At 40.2% G+C, this 25339-nt stretch overlaps 2 protein-coding genes across 7 annotated transcripts in view; both read right to left on the minus strand.

The window, feature by feature from the left end:
- The window catches only part of LOC122995765 (histone-lysine N-methyltransferase 2B-like), a 398376-nt gene that overhangs the window by 305856 nt on the left and 67181 nt on the right, over positions 1 to 25339 (minus strand). The gene's annotated exons all lie outside the window — the stretch shown is intronic.
- specc1 (sperm antigen with calponin homology and coiled-coil domains 1) overlaps positions 329 to 25339 on the minus strand; it is an 83308-nt gene continuing 58297 nt past the window's right edge. For all 6 annotated transcript variants that reach the window (XM_044370672.1, XM_044370674.1, XM_044370673.1 and 3 more), the window contains 7 exons: positions 24063 to 24163; positions 23880 to 23955; positions 22993 to 23137; positions 20129 to 20231; positions 7058 to 7174; positions 5078 to 5137; positions 329 to 1851 (listed from right to left, as the gene is read on the minus strand). In XM_044370672.1, the coding sequence (XP_044226607.1) occupies positions 1762 to 1851; positions 5078 to 5137; positions 7058 to 7174; positions 20129 to 20231; positions 22993 to 23137; positions 23880 to 23955; positions 24063 to 24163 (692 nt within the window). In that variant the 3' untranslated portion in view covers positions 329 to 1761. The remainder of the gene's footprint in view (positions 1852 to 5077; positions 5138 to 7057; positions 7175 to 20128; positions 20232 to 22992; positions 23138 to 23879; positions 23956 to 24062; positions 24164 to 25339) is intronic.

Consider the following 25339-nt stretch of genomic DNA (forward strand, 5'->3'; position numbering starts at 1 on the left):
TAAAAATAGGGGCCTGCCAAAGTGTATTCTGCCTTGAAAGGTGTGTGTGTGTGTGTGTGCGCGCGCGCGTATGTGCGCGAGAGAGAAGCAGGCAACCCTTTTCCACTCAGTGTTCCCACATACCCAAAGGTTTTACAACCCTGGCACAGAGCTTTAATGGGCACAGTGGAAAAGCAGTTTAACCTAAACTGGAGCAAGACAAGAATATGTTTAAAACACACAAAGTGCTACACTGAGAGGCTGCTGAGTTCACACAATACAGTAGCTTCTCACTCAAAAACTGTGCATCATGTGCCAAACTGTTACACGAAAGAATACATGAAAAAAAAAAAAGAAAACCTGACAATCCTTTATTAAGCAATATTCATCCAACAGGTCTCCAAATCTGACATCCGTAAATAGAAAACTGCATACGTTTCTGTGCACATTGTCACCTCTCAGGATGCATTTCTTGTAAATAAATAAATAACACTTTTATCTTTCAAAACATAAGGGCATCTGCAAATGGAGGCTTCTCTAAATCACGCCACAGAGAACGTGTAGTGCCTCGACTCTAAGATGTAAAAGTTATTCTCTCCTTCATAATTTAACATGGCATGCGAAATATAGATATCTGTTTAGCAAAGCAGCTGCAGTACCACAGTTGTTTGAGAGTCTTGATGGGAAGAAACGGCACAGGATGGCACGGTACGATGCTTTGATTCAGCCGATCCTTAACGCTTGCCGAACGTAGAGATCTCTTTTCATAAAAAATATTTCTACAAAACTATTCAGCAACTCTCGCAGTGTTCAGTTGTTTTAGCGTCTGGTCACAGATGGCAGCGAGGGTTTGTCTAATCTCTACTACACATTTGAAGTGGAAAATATAAAAGCTTCAGTTCAACTCAAACCTGTCACTCCAGCTCGTTTACAGGAAGAACTCAGCAAGAGAAGTGATTGATTCTATTGAGCAACATTTAGGTAAAATGGGCCAAAAATTTACCAAAAGTTGAATTCACTCTGGTTCACTGCATGTTTTTCAGTCACACTGAGCACACAGACAGAATGTTACACTTTAACCATGCATAGATAGTCTTGTATAGATTGTGTTTTGGCAGAAAAATTTGGCACGTGTTCAAAATGACACAAAGGTCAGAACATTTCCACAGAGCATTTGATTCACAAACAACACCGATAATTAGCAAATAACCTTTAGAAAAGTGTTGGAAGCACAGTGACGTGGGGACTGAGTGCACAAACATCTGAAAAATGTGAATGTCTGCAAAAAATATCTCTCATTTCAATAGATTATATCATTTTGTCATATTATCTTCAAAAGAAAGTCTTTCAAAGTCAATATAAAGGGATGAACAAAACGCTGTTGTGCTACGTGCCACTACAAGGCTTGAATATTAATCTGCACCTTAATATCACCTGCTGTCATTTGTCTGTGAATCAGATGCTCCACTGACACCTTGAGTTTGTAAAAATGAAACAGGACAATGTTCTCACTGACTGCAGTGTTGCTGAATTTGGGCCACGACACTGACTGTGGTGTCCTGTTAATGAGAAATGAGAAAACAGCAGCTCCGTGACCGTTTGAAAGCTCTTCAGAGCAGAGCGGTCCGTCAGAGTCGAGTCTCTAGTGTCAAACAGCGAGCGGGAGAAGGTAGAATTTGCAACTTTCGGTCTGTCTGGAAGGTGAATGTAGTGCTGACAGACGGCGGCAGAAAAGTGCTGCAGTGCCTCCGATCTTCATCGGTCTCCTCTTCCCTCCGCTGGTCAGGTCTCGAAGTACTTGTAGATCTGAGAGACGTACTGCATGACGCTCTGCCAGTCCGGCCTGTCGGTCTTCATCAGCTCCTCGATGTCCTGTTTGTACAGTCACAGAGAGAGAGAGAGAGAGAGAGGAGGGAAAGAACAGCGATTCAGAACAAGTGTATTTTAGAGTTTGTAAAACTTTTGAGCTTTATGAACACCAGGTTAATCAGCCAAAGCCAAATTCTGCTCTTTAAATCTGTTTTTTATACAAATAGTTAATGTATTCTGCAGGGAAAGCTAAACGTGTGATCATAAAAAAAAGCTTTTGCCAAATGCGATTAATATGAATGTGAGGGCTTTAAAATCTTATAGCACCCCCATTAGCCCAATTACTTTTTAAACACTTGAACACAGAAAAAAATATGCAACATCTGAATTTTTTTTATCAAAACAGACACACAGATGCGACCCAAAACCATGTCATCCTTTGCATTCCTCATGGTTACTTTAATTGCATTTGCGCTCTAATCTACAGACTATGAGACTCTGATCAGCTGTGTGGAGCTGCAGCGAGACGCTCGGAGACAAATCCTGGCCGACAGTGATGAGTCAGACAGTGAAGCAGGCTTTCACATGACTCCATGTCGAGCCAGTGTCACGGCAGCTTCCTGTACACAGTCACCTCTTCTCTCTGAGCTGTATCTGAGGCTTTGTTAATGCAGCAGATGAATGGAGAGTAAAACACAATCAGTAGACTAGAGAGACAGCCGGTGGCAGTCTGGTTCCTGTAATTTATTTGTTTATAGTATTTTTAAGTCACTGACATGGGAACAAGTTAACCATATCCAAACTGGCAGCCACAAGCATGTAATGGAGAATTAATAAGTCAAAGAAATGTGAACTTTGGTCTCAGTGAAACATTTAAATCACATAAATCACTTCCTAGACGTCCTGCTGGCTCCTCCAGATTTAGAGCAAATGAGCCGTTAGGATTGATTTGTGTGTTTTCAAAGTCATCATACAGCAATTATCTTTAGTTGGAAAAAAATCAAAACACATTCATCTGTTTTATCATGCACCTTAAAACAAGAAGCTGTCATCAGAGAGAGGGTAACAAGGCAAGACGTCATGCACAGATGTAAAACAGGGAGGTCATGTTAGTTTCTGTCTCAGGAGGCAATAATCAGTAATCACTTCCAAGATATTTTAAATGATGTAGTGCAGCTGAGGTGCCATCAGTATGTACAGAGGAAAGATCAGACAAGAAATATTTCATTCCTGCTAGCAGCAAAACTGCAGCAGATTATTCCTCTAAATCTTTTTTTTTTTTTCTGTTTTCACTGGACGTACTGTAACCAAGAGTGTGAGCGATTAACTTCACCTGGTTGGCATTGAACTGTCTGGTGGCCACACTTTCACTGGCAGTGATGTGTGTGTTTTATATGAGAATGAAGAAAATACAGTGAATGCAGTGAAAATAAAAACATAAAGGCAGTGTGTGTGTGTGTGTGTGTGATGTTTTTATGAACAACAGCTCCTGACATCTATGACCTGAAACTAAAAACATGATGATTTTGTTTGATCTCTGTTTGCGCCTGATTTAAAAAGACCTCAGTAAAAAAATTCTCACTCAGCTTCCTGGTATGAACGTTAGATTCTGCCTCATCACACTGTTTTCTGCCAAAGTTAGAACAGTTTTGGTTATTTCATGTGAGAGATTTTTTTTTTTTATGTGTTTTTGTTTTTCTCACTGGTTTAAAGTATGAAGTGGGCGAGGCTCAGGTTAAATCACCTTCAATCAGATCTGATCAAACACCCACACAGTCCTGATGATGCAGATTAGCTCTGTTTTTGAGTGTTAGTGGGCACTCGGACCCAAAAGAACCCTGCGTTTAAAAAAACGTAAGGGGCTGCTTGGTGGAGACGAATTGTTTCAGGTACTGGTGAGACGATGAAATACCATCGAGGAAGTCCAGTTTGAGTGATAGATCCATCCAAACAAGCGGTTTATAATGCTGCGAGACAGAGTTTTATAATTCTGGAAAGTTATCAGGTTATCTTTTCTCATTCAAATGAATGAGAGCGCTGCGTTTTTTCCACACAGCGCTAAAGTCAGACTGAACACGGTCTTAAACTCTTAGCAAACGATAATTATTTTTCCCCAAACTTGAACTTTTTGTTGCTTATTCAGTCTTATTTAGAATATTTAATCTTAAAGAGAAAGGAAAAGGAAATCCACCCTAAAACTGTTCTTCTAAAGGAGTGGACACTCTAGACTTGCTACATGAAGCACATTTCACTGTGTTTGTTTACAACATGACGAAACGTTGAGGTTATCTCACTAAGTGCTCTCTTAGCCTCCTTCAGCGGAGCAGCTGCTTGTTTCTCAATCATTTTGGAGGAAAGCTGCTGATTCACAAACCAACAAAGCTAATCAAACCCAATTATATCTGAATTATGAATTAGCTTATTCTTTTCTCTTGAAGCAAAGTCTCATAGATCTCCAGCGTGCAGTGCTGGAATAAAATGCTCGAGGCGATCCAGCAATAAAAGAGTCGGTAACTGATATGACAGAGATAAGCTCATGACTGTCATGGTCCAGTAAAAATGGTCCAATAAAAAGCTTCTGGGGCGTCTCTGTTCTGAAGCATCCTGTAAGTTTGACAAATCAAAGTGTACTGTTTCCAATTCGTCTAATCAATGGATCCCTCTGTGTGTGTGTGTGTGTGTGTATGTATGACTTAAGTCACTTTCAGGGACACACACCAGACTTAAGACCAGTTGATTGTGCAACTAGAGACAAAAGTTGTGTCCCCAGTTGGTTAAACACTGATTGATGTATGTCTATGTAAATACCCCAGAAAGTGACTTAAAGGTAGAGTCAGTCATTCTGGAGAAAGATAGTTGATATTTAACCTAAAGAACAAATACGTCCCTTCCTTCTTGCTCCTTCAGAAGCTCCGTCCCCCAAATTTACAGACGTGTGTTGCCAAGGCAACAACCAAAAGAGAAATATGGTGAAATCCAGAACGATGTGTCAGCCATAGAGTCACTTCTGTTCTTCTCACACTTTATCACAAGTGCAAAAAAAAAATTCATCTCATGTGGGTACAACAGTCCAACCACGCTCTGCCTCTCTGCCGCCTCCCCACTTCTCACTCAACCTGCGTTCAGCGTCTCTGCCGTCTGTCAGCTGCAGCAACCAAAATAGTTTGTATGTCTGCATGTTTGACAAAAAGTATATAAAAGAACAATCTTTCCCCAGAATCACTGACTCTACCTTTAAGTAAACCTGTGGGTTTGTGTGTGTTTGTGTGTGTGTGGCAGCTCAACTCACCAGGGAGGGTTTGATGCCAATGCTCTCGGCCGCCTGGAAAGCCAGGGTCAGATTCCGGACCTGAAGAAAAACAAACCATTGGGTGTTGAGACACTGAAGCCGCCATTCTCTACTCGCTGTTATATCTCAGTACCACACACAGAGTTTAGTACAACAACAATAAACTCACAAATACATTCACGAATCCCACAAACACCAAAAATGCAGCCTTATACATCTGTGAGCCTTGGCTTGTTTGTGTGCATATTTCAGTGTATTATATTATCTCTTATGTTTATTTGATAAGTGCAAAGCTACACTGGGCAAAAACAGACACGTCTGTGAGCCTAATTAACACCCACATGAAATGGATCTCTGTAGATTTCTGTCTCTTTCTATGGGAATTTCTCCACAAACAAGAAATGATCATTTAAAACTTAACGAGTGAAACACAAACTGTCCTATAAATGGAAGTGAGCAGCTGAACTCATGAACATTATATCTCGTGCTTCTCACAATCACTTCAACCATCATATTAACTGTCTCTAGACATCAGCACAGCTGGAATGATTAATTAGAAAATTATAAAGTCTTAATAATTAGTTCTGCAGGTGTAGACTGGTTCTTGAAAGAACAAACTTCCCCTGTTTCATCAAAAATGTACAATAAATCCATCTATAAAGTTGTTTTCTTAAAAACATCTATGATAAAGGGTGAAGGAGGGCAGTAATGGGATTACTGGAAGGACAGATTATACTGGGAAGAGGTTGGGTGTTTGGGCCTCGGGGAAAGTCACTCAGCAAGAGTTATTAAAGCCAACACGCGTCTATTGAATTATTCAGAGAGATGGGCCACGCAATGTCTCTGTCATCAGCTTAATGTTACGCATTCACATCGACAAGGCCGTGCGCACACGCCTTCATTTGTCACGTAGGATGTGTCAGGTCTGCTCTGAGGTGTTTGTCTATTGTTTTAATCTTGGAGTAGACTGAAAGACCTGCAGAGGACCCATATTGTTTGCAAAGTTGCCAGCTCGTTACTGTATATACCACCTGCATGTCCACATTGCAGAGCTGTCAACACCGAGCTATAGCTGCTGCTCTGTGCCTGGGATCACTTACAGTTCGACTACACAAACGCCACATTCATAATTCATCCTCAGGGTGTCTGTTAATGCTGTGTGGACAATATGGCAGGCTTATAAAATGTATACAACTTCATAAAGGAAGTCTGTTAATGTGCAGCTTAATGGTGGAAAAAATGACTCTTGGCAAAATAGCTTCAAAGCATTACAGGGATTTTATTTTCCTCTTGGCAAACATTCTTCTGTCAGACCTGCACTGTGTAAGCAGACCATTTTCACAGTTTATAGGTTCACATTTTCCACAAACAACTTATTGTGGCTTTATGTGTGGTGTTATTTTGGAGACACAATTCTGCAAGTCTAAATAGAAGACAGGACAACAAAAGGCTGAAGGTGCAGTTTGTTTGCTCGACTCATTAATCAGAGAGGACATTCAGACTATACTTTTGAGGAAAAAAAAAAAACAAACAACTTGTTTCCAAGCAAATGTGACTGCGTTTCCTGAACACGTGCTGGAGGTCTGACAGATCGATATCTTCATGAAGTCATTTTGTTTTTAAATTTGTGAATTTTCTCAGAAAAGCCTCCAGTCAGGAAGTGTTGTAGTGACCCTTGTGGTTAGTTGAGCCATCGAAACTCTGCGCTGTACGTGTGAAGTAGCTCAATCTTCTGCTACGAACTGACGCGAACACACAGAATTGCTCACATATGGATGTAAAAACTTTGTGTGGGTCATGACCGAAGTGATGTCTGAACCCAAGTATGCAGTTGAGCCAGCAATTGGATAAGGGGGTAACATGAGAATTGTACCTGTTTTTTTTTTGTGTGTGTGTGTGTGTGTGTGTGTGTGTGTGCGCGCATGTGTGTGTGTGTGTGTGTGTGTGTGTGTGTGTGTAGTCTTCCTGATAGTGTTCTACCTTATCTTGACTGATGAGTTCCTGGTAGGGGATGTGGGCGGGCAGATATGTATGCAAGAGGGCACAAAAAGCCAGTCCATCACTCCAACTGCTGCTGAAGTTGGTCACATCAATATTCTGTAAATCGGAAAAAAGACAAAAATCAGAGAGGTCACACAAACCACGATCAATATCACACACTCATAATAAGCTTAAAATGCCCATAATTTGAGTGGAAGAGCTAATAGTCTTTTGGCAACATTAACAGGCAATAAAAAAAGCCATTAAGTCACAGAACCACAGGAAACAACATGAAAATTAAAATGTAATGCTATTATGTGTGGGTCATGTTTCCTTTGGAGGATGTTTGAAGGATCTTCTTAGATCCCCTTTAAGCCTCTGTGGTTCTCTCTGATCTCTCCTCTGGGTGAAGAACGTGCATAGCGGCACGTCCAGTTTGTTGTTTTTTGTGTGCGTGTGCAATTCACAGAGCATCATCACCTCACACTCTGTATTCAGGGTATTCACAGTCTGATAAGAGTAGAGTGTTTGAAGGAAATACTTCCTCCAGGCCATTGTTGGGTGTTTGCAGGCTCCCCGTTGGATAGATCAGTTATTTCCGGTGTCTCCCTCACGGTTCACATACTTCTTTTTTAAAAAACGTTTTATTTATTTAATTTTTGGTTATTTTTTGGTTCAGTTTTTAAAGATGATTTTTTGTGCCATTTTTGCCTTTGTTGGATAGATAATAGTGAAGTGGCAGACAGGAAACAAAGAGAGAGAGAGAGAGAGAGAGAGAGAGAGAGAGAGATGGGTACGACATGCAATAAAGGTCACTGGCTGGAGTCAAAGCAGGGACGCTGCAGTTATGTGGCATGCGCAGTAACCATTCAACTACTTTAAACTGAACAAAATCCACAACAAAACAACATTAATAACAAAAATAAAACTAAATCTAAAAATAAAAGGGGGCATTACTTTCTCTTTACAACCTTTGATCCATTCTATTCAGTCCCACTGAGAATACGGCCCATCCTTTCTCTTGTATGCAGCCCATTTTCCCCGACATTCTTCCTTAGATAAGGAGTCAGTTTTTCCACGGACTATATTTCCTGTACAATGTCCAGCTACTGTCCTGGTCTTTTGGGGGGTCACAACCAGCTCCTCGTGATGGTTTTTTTTTACATGCAAGTATGCGGAGTTTGAAGAAATAGATGTCCTGAATTATATCACCAGGTATTAATCCCAGGTATTCAATCTGTGGCTCCCTGGGAATCTTGTAACATAAAATCTCCTCCAGAATCTGAATAACCCTGTTTGTATTTTTATACATGACCAGAAAATATGGGAGTGATTGGCCTTAATTTGCCCACACTGTCTCCAATATTGCTTCTGTTTACCCAGTTGTTTATTTTTTATGTGGGATGTAATAAAGAAGCAAATTAAATTCTTCCATCTGAATTCCCTCCATCTTTTAAAGTTAGTGGAAGTTTGTTACCTTCTACACATGGAATGCTAATCACTCTTTCACAGTTTAATGATCAATTCAAGTTCCCATTTCAATTTTAAATCTAGTGAATTTCTGCACCTCACAATAAATGTGTTAAGTAATACTTAACACATTCACACACCGATCCTGGGAAATCTACAGCACTCTGATCCAGAGCCGCCATCCAGTGCAGGTGGACATAAAGAGATTTAAAAGCAGATGTGTGAACATTATGGTCGACATGACAAGACATGCAACAATATGAATATGTGTGTAATAACTGAATATGCAAATTTCACATCTTGCTTTAAAAATAACAACAGCAAGCTCACAATGGCAATGCTAACATGCTAATGTTTAGCAGGTATAATGTTTACCATGTTCACATCTTAGTTTAGCATGTTGGTATGCTAACAGTTACTAAATAGCACTAAACACAAAGTTTTGAAGACATTTCACTAAAAAACTAAACTGTCAACTCGATGGTGCCTCTAAAGGAACAACTGGACATCACCAAAGTCAGGAGACTTCATCCTCATGGACACAATGAATGTCTGTACAAAACTTGGAAATCTATCCAATAGCTGTTGAGATATTTCGGTTTGGACCAAATAAAAGACAAATATTGCCATCCCTACAGCCATGCTGCTAGTGAGGAAACAAACCTCCAATATATTACACATTATTACACTATTGTCTGATTGTAGCCCAATGTGTACATGCTGAAATTCTCCTCTTTCCTAAAATCAATTTCCCACTGGGGCGTACAGCATTTGCTGTGGATGTGTGTGGTACTGGTCTAGCTGGGAGGTGAGTTGTCTGTCTAGGTGAGACTAGCAGACGTACTGTAATCAATTCAACAAAAAGCAGAAAAAATCAAAACAACATCAAACACAGCGATTGAAAACCTGTTCAAAAAGTGAATAGAAACATTGTTTTTTTTAGTTGTTTGGGATAAAGCACTGCATTAAATATCTTTGGGTTCATCGGTGCATCTGTACACACAGCATTAGCACCAGTGAGATGTGAGAGATTGGACATGCAATCATATGTTTGTTTACTGTCTTCGGTGCCTGGCCCTGAGGACCAGAGTCCTGCTGATTTTCGTTCTATAATCTAATCAGGGACTGATCCATACATGTGAGGCCAGGTGAATGTAATTAACTACCTGATAGGACAGAGAAACGACAGAACTCTGGCTCCTGAGGACAAGAATTAAAAATCACAGCTCTGAGTCTCTCCAGTAATGAATATCCCCCGAGCTCCCAAGAAGTGTTGACAGATTTGTTATGTCTGATTGCCTTCACTTGTGTGCTTTGGCTTTATGGAGACCAGTTCACTCAGCTTGAAGTTGGATGTAGTTTCAAGTCATGAGGTTGACCAAGAAGACAACTGTGGGACAAGAGCAAACAGTTTCATGGTTTCTGGTTGTGGAGCTCATACTCACACTGATGTGAGCCTAGCTGTGTTTAGTACTGCTAACTGATATGAGACTATGTCTTTAGCTGAATGTTATCTTATTTTCATCTAGTTTTTCGCCATGTGGTGGTGTGGCTCTAAGGATGTCGATGTCAGTCAATCACTCGGTCGACCATTTTGGTCTAGACTGAAATATCCTGACAAGCGTTTAATGGATTGCCATGAAATTCCGTACCGACATTCATGGTCATCAGAGGATGAATCCCTCTGACTTTGGTGATACCCTGATTCTTCCTCTAGCACCACCATGAGGTTTTCAGTAAAATGTCTCGACAGCTGTTGGATGAATTGCCATGAATTCACATTCCCCACAGGACCTAAAAATTTGGTGACCCCCCCCCAGCACCATCATCAGGTCCAGTCCTATACTTCCCATCAGCCTCAGCTGTACATAAAATTCAGTGCTAATGAGCAAATGATAGCATGCTAACATGTTAAACATGTTAAACTTCAATGGTGAACATGGTAAGCATTACACCTGCTAAACATAATTTGCATTGTGAGCATGTTAGCATGCTGATTTTAGCATTTAGCACAGCCTCACAGAGCCGCCTCCATGGCTGTAGATCCTGTTTAGTCATACAAAGTCATGATTGGTTCATATTAATATACAGTAAATTGTTAATTATGTTATTGTTAATCATATTCCTGAATGTGAAATTGTTAGATTTTGAATATTCCTTACGGCATGCCAATGAGCGTCGTTTGCTCATCTCATCTATGCGTTTGTGTGGCCAGTTATTTCTGTCCAAAGCCACAGAGCACTGATGGTCACAATGGGATCTGAAGGAGCAGCTGTTTCATCTTAATGAAGCAAAACAGGATGCATAGTCCTGGGCTCAGGCTTTGTTTACGATATACAGCCAGTTTGTGTGTTAAAACAATCACCAAAACATCATTTACATCAACAACCGCCTATTTAATCACCACATGGATACTAATCAGCACATACTATCAATTTACGGAAATGTTTACGTAACTCTCAAAAGCTAAGTGATCTCTATTCTGCAGGTAACATTTTGGTAATCTCGTTTTCATCTGCAGGCTGAGATGGTGTAACAGAGGCTGAAAGCGAGAGTGGTTTGATGCACGACTCTCCTCTCCATCAGTCACTGCCTGTCTGTTATGTCTGGAGGGCAGACCTGTGGAGTCATGTCAGCCCACATTCCTCTCATAACTCCCCTCTTCTCTCTCTTAGCTGGCTCAGCAGCACCACTAGTAGTCTAGTCAAGTCAAGTCAAGGCAGTTTTATTTATATAGCGTCAAATCACAACAGTTATCTCAGGGCACTTTTCACATAGAGCAGGTCTAAACCGTACTCTTTAATTGATGCAGTAACACTGAGCATGAGAGTGTGTGTGATGTATGTGCACATTAACACACACACACACACACACATATAGAGGGAGTTATAGAGGGTTAATCAGAACCCAGAGACTCCCAAGACCAAGAGAGACAATGACAAATAAGCTGATAAAAGAGGTTGCAGAGGGCAGTTTGTACATAATATGTGAGGGAGAGTGTGTCTGGGTGTTGTGGTAGTCTGAGGAGAGCACATGTCCTAATCCAGGCCAGGGCCGGTAGGTATGTTCGAGTTCAGGGTGGGAGAGAAAGAGGACGAGGGGGTTGGGGGTCGTTCAGGGTAGGAAAAGAGGGAGAGGCATGAATGCTAAAACAGCAGCGGACAACAACAGCTCTCTGGGAGCCGGCTCAGAAAAGCAAACACAGCATCAAGCGACAGGAAGCGTCTCGCTCGGCACAAAAGGCAGAGCCGTCGCTTTTTAGGGCTCAGAGAAAGAGAGTATGAGAGAGAAACAGTGGATTGTACAAAGAGAGGACTGAACAGAGAGAGCAAAAAAAGAGAACGTCAAGTTAATCTGTGTATATTGGCTTTGGCCTGCCTCCAAGTTTAAAGCAGATATGATCTATGATTGTATCAATAGTTAAATCAAGGGTGAAAATGACATTTAAAGCAGGTAATAAACTACACACACACATTCTTAGATAGACTAGAATGGCCCGATGGTACAGCATTCATTCTCTGCCTTTTAATACTGCACACTTTTTAATAAAAAGGGACCGGTTATTTGAAAGATCTTAACGATGTCACAAAATGCAGACAGTGAAATATTTGCAGCTACATTAGAAACTGCTAGAAGTTGAAAAACTGGTGGAAAATTGATCTGTTTTTGTAGATTTAATCAAATGTTTCATTTCAGTGTTTCATTCACTAAACATTTGACTGCAACTAACAATTATTTCTCATTATCAAGTCAGAAACATCTGAAAACGCCCATCACAGTTTCCCAGAGTCTAAGTTGTTTTCTTCAAATAACTTGTTTTGTCCAACTAACAGTCCAAAACCTCAAGAAGTTCAGTTTACAATGATATAAAACAGAGAAAAGAAGCAAATCATCACAGTGGAGATGCTCTTCAACATTTTTCTTTGAAAAAATGACTTCAATCAATCATCAAAACTGTTGAGGATATTTTTTCTGCTGATCGTTTCAGTTCTACATGGAACTTCATCCTGCAGACAAACTGCTGCAGAGGACATTACAGGCCAAGGACATGTCACATCCTGCCTGGACAACAACCTCTATATGCTGTAAAACATTTGGAAATGGAATTCACAGATGAGCTGGACACAAGCCAAGTACTAAACACCACAGAGACAGCACTTCAACACTGTGTGCAGCAATACAAGATGGGTGTGTGCTCTCTGCAGCTCTATGTAAATGCTACTGGACTTTTGACACGTTCAGTAGCAAGGAGTAAAGCCCCTCCGCTATTGTGTTTTCATAACACTTGACCCCGGATGTCAACGTGCCATTATTGCAATATTAAGCTCTTGCTTACAGATAAAGAATGTAAAAACACAATGCCAAAGCACAATGCAGCACACGGCAGGCAGGGGAGGAAGGAGGATAACTGTGACACGCACACATGGTTTGTTAAAAAGCCATTAGTCTAAAGGGTGAAAGCAGGAGACATCAAGCCTGAGAGAGTCGTCTGACTGATGAGCTTAGTATATTTCCTCTCAGAGAACCTCTCTGCGTCAGTGGGATTGAATGCGTTGGGGAACAAGAAGAAAAATAACTGAAAATGATGTGAGAAAGGAGCAAAAATAAAAATGAAAGTATGAGTAAGAAAACAAAAATAGGAACAGAAAGTTTGAAATGGAGAGGCAAAGAACGACAGAGATGGGAGAGAAGGGGGAACGCCCTAATAGACCTTGCAATGAATCGCAGTCATGAGCAATGACAGGCTGAAAGCCCAGGCAGGCGGGACCATGAAGATGAAGACGGGGCAGCTGGGAAGGTCACAGAGCTGGTGGAGCTGGGGAGTGCTTCTCTCTAGACTCAGCCTGTCTACATACAATTTAATGGACACATTCTGCACACAGGACCAGATAAAGATTGGGGAGGGCGGCGCGGGTCAGAGAGGACACAGAAGTACACAGGTCACCTGTACTGATGTTTTAGGATAGATCTGCCTTTGATTAAAAACGTTCACCTATCTGATGAATCATAAGATAAAAGAGATTTAGATTATCACAGAGTTTGGACTCAATATGTCCTTCTGATTTTATGACTCTGTATCTTTAAATACGACCATATTGTTTTTAAAACTGGCTTCTTTTTTATGTCCATAAATCACTTAACTTGCCCTGCCTCTGTTGCTTTTGCTGAGCTAGGCTCAACACATCCTGGACCTCTCGCTGTACTGAACATTCATTTTCTCTTCTGATTCTTAGAAAGACCGCAAACAAGCACATTTCTCAAAATGTCAGTGTTTCTTTAATTAGGCAGCACAGCATTTCCTTCTATTGTTATACCAAGAACATTTATCTGCACCTCTCAGACTAGAAGAGTGAATTAAATAACCACTTAGCACTACCACTTCCAGGTGTCAAGGATTGTTTACTTATGCATGTTTTTTTTGCACTTAAGTTCAGATAACGTCAAGGACTTTCAGTCTTAAGCAGGTTTAAACTCAGATTTGACTGACATATTATGGTCATTATGATTATTTAGCATTAGATAAATACATAAGATATTCCAGACATTTTCAACTGCAGTGAGCCCTCTACTATGTTACCTTGCACTGATGATGTCACTCACACCACTACCACTATTAATCCTGCATTATTAGAACTTACAGTAATTTCTAGTCTTTGAACTTCAACCCTCTCCCCCTCCTCGATGTCAGACCTCCATTCCTCCCTCGCCTGGGGGTCCATTCCTGTCTCTTCAATGGCTTTGTATGTGTGTGTGTGTGTGTATGTGTGTGTGAGACAGTTTCCCAGACAGGGCCGGATGAGCTGTGCTCTGTCAGACCCAGCTGAGCCTAATGTTCTGAGCCTTTGCTCATTGTTCCCATTTTGAACAAATAGAGCATTTATTTTTGTTTGGCTTCTATGGTTAATTGAGAAAAAAAAAGTTTAAAAAGTGTCCGGAGCTCTCCTAAATTAAGACATCAAAGAGTCTGATAAATATACAGCAGCACATTTCACAACAGGCTACCAGACCAGCTGTTCAAGAAAGTCTTTACTTCACTGAGAATGACTGATCAGTAGTGATGAAATGGGCACTACTGTGAAACCACAGCAGGTAGACAAGAGGATAGGTTTTTTTTCACAATTATAGTAAAATTTTTTAACAAAAATATAAAAGAATTTTCAATTAAAAATTTCAAAATTAGACATGAACATGGTCCAGCTCGCTTTGTGATCGCAATTCCTTGTAGTCCAATTAAACAATGTAAAGACTTTGAGGTGGATGGCAGGAAAAAAATGAACACAGAGAGAGTGTAAATAATTACAGCCACTGTGGAAAACACAAAACAGCCAGTTTCAGACATGCTTTTATGCACGTGCACAAGATCCCTCGTGAATACTAATTTCCTGTGAGAGGCTCCTTCAGTCTCTCCCACAGGGCAGAGTCAATCAGAGCCAGCTTAAGGTCCTCACTGATCGATCTGTGCTTCCCAGAATCTGACATTTGAGGTGCGACAGAGTCTGTCTGGGCTCACATCTCATCCTCCGCTGAGAGTTTAACACAGGTCAGGTATTGAGCTGAGGACCTCTGCATTACTGGGGTATGGTGGTAGTTGATGAGTAAACACACCATGCTCTCCCTTAAGGGGATGAAGGGCTCTTCTCCTTGGCGACAGCACTGCCATCCTACCCCTGTGTAAGTGTTTAAATGCATGTCATTTGCCATGTTTTCCCTTATCTTTCTCTAGCTACACCTACACACACGTCCACACATACATAGACTCATACCTGTGGCGTGACCTAATGCATGATTGAAGACACGTAGGCCATGGTAACTGCGATCAAATGCATGATTTAAGGCACGTAGGCCATGGTGACTGCTTTCATCATGGTTTTTTCATTGTATGCTGTATACATTGAATAAACAGAAAAGCTTGCATTTGCAGAGCCACATGTAACCTGGCGTCTCACAATCACTTCAATTTTATAGTTTTAGCATTAAAGTACAATATGTCCAAATATTTGGACAGTACATAATAACAATAATATGAACATTAACACAACATTAAGTTTGGTATATATTAATTATATATATGTACAGGATGTCCTATGCATGTATGTGTGTGTGTGTAGGTCATTCACTGTCTGTCAGGTTGTGGCATGTTAATATATATTGGGCAGCAAGATATGTCTTATCATCTTCTGGGAGAGTTTTGAGTGTTCACTACGCTCTTTGAAATCTGAAACTACAGAGTTAAACTTGTTAAAGTAAATGCTCCTCACTTCAGTGTTTTGTAGGAGGAAGTGCATCTCTGTCTCAACCTCACCTGTCGAACAGTGACCACATATTCTGTTTTCTTTTGGTTGCCATGGTTTTTTCTTTTCAATTGCCGATTTGTGGTCACTGAGCGTGTACTTGATGAGGATCTGCTTTCTGTCTCTGACAGTACAGAGATATTCTGCTGATTCATAATCTCCTTTCAGGGCCAGGTAACGTCCTAATCTACTTTGGCTTTTAGTTTCTTCTTTCCAATTTCCCAGATAGGTTTCTTTACATTGTGTTATAATTTAGTTTACTTTGATTGGTGTTTGGAGAGCAGTGTTGGTGTGAGACTGGTCAGAGTGTGTCTGAGAGGAGGCAGTTAGTCTCATTACCAACTGAGATAGGGGACTCTTTTCTGGGCTCAGCTCTTGGATTTAGAGGGCTTTGGAATGGAGGGTGTCTAGGGAGCTGGATTTAAGTTGATTAAGAAATTTGAGTGCTCTCTTTTGAATGTTAATTATCAGGTATTAGGTATTTGCCTAATTCTTCTCTACATGCGTTGCTTGGTGTTTTTCTGTGTACTTGAAAATGTATCTGCAGAATTCTGCATATACAGAGTTGCTGCACACTTTTTTAAATCAAATTTAATACTTTTTAAGACCTTTAAAGACCTTCGACAGAGAAAATTACAGACCCTTTCCACAGCAAAACAAATGCACATTAGGGCTGAACTTTATGTTTGAAATCAATTTGACAACATTAATAGTGATATTTTTGTATCTCCATATAACAATCATATGTAAAATCACCTTGAATGAACTGCATGCCAAGAACTGTCAAAAAATCTTCACAAAAAGAAGCAGCTGGACCGGACTGAGTCGCGACCGAAGACCCAACCATATTTATATAAGTGAACCCTGTGGGGAAGTTTATTTCTCATGACCTTAAATTCTGAAAATCTAATTTAAGACTTATAGCTACTGTATGTTTATGATGACTGAGTGGACCCCATACTTCACTACCATACAGCACAATAGGCTGGACGATGCTATCAAATATTTTAAGCCAGATTTTAATTGGAATTTGGAAATTTCACTTCATAGTTCTTTTAGCACACAATACCCTACACTGTGGTCTCATTTCACTCTCTTCTTGTGGTAATCACAGGCACACATGTCTCTCGTTCCTTTATTGATTGGTTAAGGGTGACATCAGGCTTTGTGTACGGCTATAATCAGACAGATTTACTGTGCCCTCGGCAGCTATTTGCACCTAAACATCAAATGATCTTCCAGCAGGCTTACAATAGCCCCGTTTTCTGTTTCACTTTAATTAGGCTGCAGTTTGACTGAAATGTCCGCCAACAATAGGACTGTAATAACAACTGGCACGGGGCTGACCCTCCCATCGGCTTTGTTCCCGTCTCTCACAGCGGCTTTTCTGGCTCCGCAGATGAAAATGATATAAGAGCTTGTTTCCTGACTCCTCCGTTTGGAAGCAGAGAGAAGATGGAAGCGAACGTCGATGGTCAAAGCTGCCTCTTCAAAGTGACCATTAATTATGCTGCCTCAAGAGGCCAAACATAAATTACAAATGGGTGACTCTATACTAAAGAGCCAATTAGTATTGAGTTATTACCTTTATGACCTTAGTCCACAGCAGAGAGGAGAGGGGCCACAAAGTGCATGTGGATGTATTGATAACACTGAACCTCACTAACCTTTATCAGAACAGGAGCATGACAGAGAAAGAGAAAGAAAAAGCGAGCATCGTGGATGTGGTTGTCTTTCGGGCGACCGTCGTAGTCTCTGTGCCTTCGCTGTCCTGGAACTATAAACTGTGTGACAGATCAAGCAGTCTCTCTGGTCATTAGGCCTGTAATTGGTGGCTTCGGTGCGGACCGAGGCCACATGACACTGAAAAAGCCTGACCTTTCAGCAGACATATGAAGCTTAACACGCCCTCTGACAGTAACCTTTTCCCTCTGCTCAACATGAGGTGGGGCCAGTGGTCACATATGTCCTGCTGCAGAGCACTCAACTAGGCTCCACGTACGGTAACTGATGCGCAAACACTAGACGTCACTTACGCAAACATACAATCCATATCAACGCCTTATCCTCAGAAACAGAAATCCCTGTAGAAGGTGATGGAATTCACTAGAAGACTGAAAAAATAAAGATGCAAATAACAGCCGTTCTCATAAATCTCTGCTGATCCTCCTCATAAGTTGAACACCAAATGGACAAAATATTTGGGAAATCGTTCTGAAGCAGAGTTGTAGTTCCTCACATTTTCTGCAGTATATTTAGTGTCTTACATGTTATATGTTATATGTTTCTTGGAAACCTGGTTTAACAGACAGGGCTATAAAAGCATTGTTGTCTTTATTCTCTTTAGATTAAAAAAAAACATTGATTGTGAACAGGTTTGTGGAAAAACTGCCACAAGTTCTCTGGAAAAACATATTCATCAGATATGCAAACAGATATGCATTATGATCAAATGCCCTTAGGACAATACAGTATAGGGGCACTCACTTGTTCTAAAAATAGACATTTTAAGGTTAACTGCCTAATAGTCTGTGAATGAATCCAATTACAAGTCAGGCACATGGCGCACATGGAGAAAATGCACAAACATAAAGGATCACAGCTCGAATCAAGAATAGTTACTCCAGGAGGGGACTCATTATGCCACGCACTGAAACACTCCTAGTAGCCAAATCTTCTTACTGCATTCCTGATACTTGCAAATAATCACACTGTGTTGCTAAGCCCTTTGTGAGAGCGGATCATAGGTTCCATAGTTAAATCCAGACCAATGGGAATGAGGCGCCATTAAGGGTTTCGTGTTGCTAGACCCATCTGTCCTGGACTGAACTGAGATTTGCAATTCCAGTGAGGTTACTATTTGACAGAAGTTCGTTTAAATTGCTCTCACCCAGGACACAGCAGAGAGGGGTGTAGACAGCAGACCAGCTGACTTTGTTTAGACTTTGAATCCCTTTAAAAAACTTGTTTTATAAATTCACATTTGTACACTGATTGTTCGTATAATGCTTTCTTCTATTTACAAATCTAATTAAGTTAGTCTCAAGTTTAATTTGATTGTAGCATTTGATATTAAATTTTGTCTTATTATTTCTTTTCCACAAGCACCCAGCTGGTGGCGGAACCTGTGGAATTTATGGGTACTGAACCAGTCATCTTCTATTTATATGCCAGTGTCTTTAAACACACTCCTGCTGCCCAAAGACCCACATCATAGTGTATATCTCAACAATGTGATCCATCGTAGTCTGTATACAGGTCCTGCATCTTATCAGACAGAACACCAGACTGTCTGTTGGTCACCTGCAATTTTATCTCATCTTGTCAGATGTTTCCATCACAGAGGATCTGCTGTGTGTTTTACCAACACACAGCACAGTGTGACCATTAAACACCCGACCTCAGAGGAGGGAAGGGTGAATCAAAGTTCACTGAGCTGTATATGAAATACAAACTATTGATCTAACAACTCATCCCATTGTTCAGACCATTTATCACTGGGAAAGCTCGGTCTATTTTTAGCAGTTATCATCACCTGTGCCTTTTCATACTTGGTCATGCCAGAGCTACATGCTATTAAACCCCAAACTAAGATAAATCTTCAATCTGAATGATGAAATGACTCCTCTTCCTCTTGAACTAGACTTTACAGGCTGGGACCAGTCTGCCTGGTGCTAAGAGTTTTAGCATTAGCTAGCTGGCATGCTGGCACACAAACACGATGATTACATAGGCAAATCTTTAATCCCACTGGGCTTAATGGGCTCCTTAAACTGGGTATTAGGGGGGCAGCTAAGCCAGGTGATTGTCAGCACTTGGCTCCATGGACACGGAGAACACAGATGGGAACACATCACAATAACAATGCATAAGCATAGGGACATGCAAAAAAACAAGGAGGGCTATATAAAAACACAGATGCACAGATCCAGTGTATCTGTGACAATGAGCGCTTTGCTTCATTGTTTCCATTACGTCTGTGCCACAGGGACTTCATATCCCCAGTGAGATGACAGGTGGGTGAATGGTGTGTCTGCAAACACAGTAATGTGCCACTACTGTCTAACACCTCTGTGAAGGCTGGAAAAAATAAAATAAGTACCCGAGGGCTTACACTGAACCGAATACCGCATCCGTTCAATATAAATGGGTGGGAGGAGTGGGAGCTGTCATCTCACTTTTAAATGAAAACCTGAAGAGTGTGAGACTAAAATAAAACTGCGAGACAAAGATGCAGAGAAAAGCAGGGTGTGAAAGTGAATGGAGCCTGACTTGCATGTGAGAGAGGTCTCTGGCCTGTGATCCCTACCGGATAGCCTTCTGTTTTCTTCTGGCACCACTTCAGTAGAGCGTTTCTCTTAGATCCTCCATACTCCCGCGCCAGTGCAGCCAAAGGGTCCTTTCTTTCCACACTGTCATCAGGGAAATAAGAACCGCAATCACAGAGGGAGAAAGAGAGAGAGAGAGAGAGAGAGAGAGAGAGAGACAGCTCCAGTATGATAAGTGTAGTGTGTGATTCCCCTGCAAAAACGTTAAATTCACATTCACACTCAAACAAACATGAACATGAGCTTCATAAATATTTGGATAAGGACACACTGACGTTTTAGCCACATGCAATACTTGTACAGTTATGTCTCATAGTACATAGTTATTTCTGGGAGCTATTTCAGCAGATTAGCATTGTGCTCCTTTCGGTAAGCATTCTTCCCCAGACGACAATCCTTTGTAAGAAATAACTTCTACACGTAACATCATTCTTTCCAGATTTCTCGGGAGGATGCTTCAGGGACCTTAAACTTTTACTCCTCACTATTTTGTAAACATTACTTTTTAGATCAGAAAAGTAAGATGAACAGCTGAAAACCACCCTGTAATGTAACACATTACAATAATGAGATAATTAAGTAAACTAATTAATGCATTCATGTACAGTGGAAATATTTCATACAGGATGACAGCTCAAAAACATACTACATACATGAACTCTATGTGTAGCTTAAAACGTTAAAGGCATAGAGACATAATGACAAAGGGAAATGTCGCTAGAATGACTTAATGGCCTGTATAGCGATGGAAAAAATTAAAATGCATTGTAATAAAGAATTGAAGTGATCCATTTGTACAATTCTTTGGTAATTCTTTAATTTTCCCTGTCTTTAATGTACCTCCCAGAATTATATGATATTCTAAGATTTCCATTATCAGAGACAGCTGGATTGATGGAAGCTTCTTTGCAGTTTAGTATGTTTGTATTGGAGTTTAAGTTGGTTCAAGATTACTTTGGAGTGGCGCAACTATATATAGTTCAGCACGTTCAGTCCACCTATATATAGTTTGTGTGCTTTAACACAGTTTTTATTTATCTCCCTATTAATTTTCCTGTTCTAGGTCTACAGGCAATGTTAACATGTTTATACTGTGGTTTACATGTTTACACAGCCACAGGGGGAAATTCCAAGTGAGATATCTGATTGCTTAAATGCCCGTCTGCAGTATTCTTCAGAGGGTCTGATCCCCAGGGTTTGTGCTGGAGCTGAGGCCATGGGAAGACTGAGACGCGGTCATTGCTCTGAATATGGTAAACATTTCACACGTCATAGAAGCTCTGCTGTAAAATTCATTATTTCTCCTGTTTGAAGCACCGCGAGGCCAGAAGCAGCAAGATCCTGTCAAAATGAATGTTGCAGAGGCAGGATGTACTGTACATGTGCATGCATATATCAACAGTGATAAAGCAGCGTTATCATAACCCTAATACCATACCAAACACGGTAATGGACTGCTGCTATTTGAGAGGGAAGGTCTGCATGAAGATGAGCTAAACAGAGAGAAAGAATACAGTACAAATAATCTTTGCGGTTGTGTGTGTGTGTGATCTTTGAAAATGGCACATCTGTAAATTGAGATGGTGAAGAGCAGTACGCCTAGATGAGGAGGAAGAGGTGAGGCTGGATGGACAGGTTTTTTAGTCTCCAGGTCACTGAGGGTAATGTTTATTAATGTCAACAGTATGTCTGTGGAAGTTGAGGGTGTTGTTCAGAACGATGGCCAAGGATTTAACTGCTTCAACCAACATCACCGTCTCACTGTGACAACACTGGATTCAAAAATCAAACACTGTAAAATGTTAATGTTACCTCAAACACTAAGTCATCTACCTTAAAAGTTACCATTTGCAGTTGTGTATGAGTATGAGCTGTGTATGCTACAATGATTGTTTTTGGATAAAGAGAGGAGTGGTTTATGTGGGAAAATGACAGCTGTTGATGCCAGGAGTCAGTCGATCAAAGTATGTTTGTTTAACATCCATCTCTGCCCTCTCTGATAAGCAAACACTCAAACTACTGTGTCGCAACCACACTGTTGGCTAGAAAAGTTGTGCACGTCTTCTTAGCTGGAATTTAAATATTTAACACTGAATTTCAGCCCAATGTGTTGATACTTAGAAAACCTAGAAGGACACCGTGTAAGAGTTACATATATACCGGAACCTGTTACCAAGTATCTTAAAGAGGAACTTCTATTTCACAAAAATGCAGAACTGAAACTGTATTTTCTGTAAATTATTCTTCTTCTGGTAAGAAATGAACATCTCACCTTTTTTTTTAACCCTATTCTGAACCCTGAAGTTGTATTTTTTTTTTTTTATACATTTCAGAAACAAGGCTCAATATGAGACAAAAATACTTGTTAATGTGTCGTCTTTTTCTTCCTTTAATGAATTTCCGGCAGGCTGTACACTGAAAAGCGTACCCTCTATATACAAGGGTTTGCTGATTATCTTATATTTTTTAATACAGGCCAGTTGGAGAAATTTTAAGATTGCTCCACTAATAGGTTGAAAATTAATTTCAGATGCAAAAATAAACCTAAAGAGAAAGCCGAAAAACCCAGATCTGACAAATCCCTGAATAACTGTTAACATGCCTGTTTTGTTGCAGTGTTGTTGGTCAGAGCATGTTAACATATGTGTGTTAAAGACAGTACAATGTGTGTCATTATATAAACTGATGTTTACATCTCTCCAACTAAAGGAAACAAATGTTTTGCTGTTTCCAAAGTAAAGGAGGTTGGTGAGATTATTTCACCGGTTTTAAGGAAACCCCGCACAGCTAAACAAGTGGAGTTATCTCACAGAATTATCAGACAAAAGCCTCTGGGTAAGCACACCTGAGCTTGCTGTTGGCTCGGTTGTAGCTGAAGGATGCCGTGCGGTTGCCGAGGGAGGAAGGAGTTTTGATAACAGACTCTAGGGAAGGGCTTTTCCTCATAAGGCTGGCAGGTTTCATGTCTTCTCCGCAGCCCGACAACTTATCTGAGGGATCAAAAAGATGCAGGAAAGAGAGAGAGTCACCGGAGAATGTGAGGAGCCAGTCAAAAACGGAGGGATAATAATATACTTTTTGAAACACATTTTGATAAATCACATTGTTCAATGCTTTATGTAACAGGACAGTGGGACAATAACAAAATTCAAGAACAGGGAATGAAAACAAGACAAGAACAAATGGAAAATTTACAAATCTGTCCATAATGTGACTGACTGGGAATGTCCTATTACATTTACTTTTCAGCCTGGTCTTCAAAACACCCCAAGCAACCCTGCCTGAGGGCGTCCTGTTAAATCTGACTCATAAAAGGCTGATTTTACCGAAACAGCTAAGACCATTAAAAATCATTTCTGTTCAATGCTTGATGATCAAGTTACTTTCTGTGTCTCAGTCAACTCATCCAGGAAGGAGCTGTAAACCACATTTACAGTATTTGCTCTCTTAGACCAAAGTCATAAAACTACCCACAAAAACAACAGCAGTCGGATGTTTGCACATCTTAGTTCCTTTTCATTTTTTTGAATTAATTACATCTGACATTTACTAATTTCTACAGGTGCTGCCTCACAGTAGTATGTTGGCTGGCTGTCAGTATTCCTGAAAGCAGTGTTCAAGGACTATATATTGTCTAAGACTGACAGCTAACTGGAATATGAATATAAATATAAATATGATTGTAAATCAAACACCACAACTGTCATCTGAAATCATCTCTGCGGTACATACCATGATGATGAGAGAATTCTCCATGATTGATTCTTTTTTCCAAAGTCTTTGATAGGGGCTTTATGTATGACTGTCTCTAGAAGAACATAAAACACAACAGGGGTCAGACATATCAGAATACCAAACCTCGTCACTTACAGGAAGTCTTCTTCATGTTTAACGGTAAAATATGCTCATGTAAACCTGGATAGGAGAGACCGCAGCAGCCGGTGCTGTGCGTACAGGGATTCCACTCAGCGGGCTTCTCGGTGAGGAATGCATTTGAACTGTGTGACCTGGTCCATCTGAAAGACCCCAAAATATAAACATTGATTACGGTTTCAAAAGAGCCGCACATATCATTTTTTTATATCAGTAAATAATTATCACATTGATTCCAAGACTTCAGTGTAGTTACTGTAAATAATGACTCTACAGACAAACAGGCAGAGTATGCCAGACTTTATCTTTGCTCAGATTAAGGAGAAGATGGGTACTGTTCCTACAGCAAAAACAAAAACAGCAGCTTTTCACATTAGCAGCTGGAGAAAGGAAAGAATGGCTGATAGAAAATGACTCCCATCTTGACTTCAGTTTAGCCCAAGATAAAACAAAGCATAAAAACAGGCAAGGAAGGAACAGTAGGTTTTACTGTAAAACCTGGTGGAGAAAAATATTTGTGAAACGATGATCTTACAGTAGAGATAGAGCTATCAAACCCCAAATACTTTTTAAATACTGAAATATGTTTGTAGCATCAAGTATAAAAAACTATTTCTTGGTCAGTTTTATAGTCTTGTTTACTTATTCTTTTATTACATATTTCTAATGTTAATGAGTGTAGTGTATTTTATTTAGTCAAAGTTCTGATATTAAAGGACAGGTTGACAATTTTTGAAGTCTGTCTTATAACAACAGTCAGGTGCCGAAGTGAACATTGAAACAGGTTTTTCTTGCTGTAATTATTCCTCCTGGTGATCCCTTCATAACCCACAGTCCTCCTTCTGTGCAAAAATGTATCTAAAAGTTTATATGAAGCTAACATGAAACTTCAGCCGCCCAAATGAGTCAAATCAAGTGGATATCTTTCAATGTTAAAGTCTTTTTAGTTCCAAAGTCCCTCTTTTTGTTACTATTCTTCCACCGCAGCTCAACAGGGAAACACAAAGAGGGAATTTGATGCTAAAAAGACTGTCAATGTGGCAGATATTCACTTGATATGACTCACTCAGACTGTTGAACATATAAGATTCACATCAACAAAGCATTTTTGCACAAAATGACTGTGTGGACACACCCTCATCACTTACACTGACAGCACATTTGAAGGGGATCTTTTAATAGCCAGTATGAGCAAGAGGAATGATTACAGCGAGGAAAACCTCTTTCAGTGTTGTGAAAGAAACAACACTGTGAACCTATTAAATGAAAATTTATGTTATATTAAATGTTAAATGATGTTAACCTAGATCAGAACCTAA

Source organism: Thunnus albacares, chromosome 13 (assembly GCF_914725855.1).
Source record: "Thunnus albacares chromosome 13, fThuAlb1.1, whole genome shotgun sequence".
NCBI lineage: Eukaryota > Metazoa > Chordata > Actinopteri > Scombriformes > Scombridae > Thunnus > Thunnus albacares.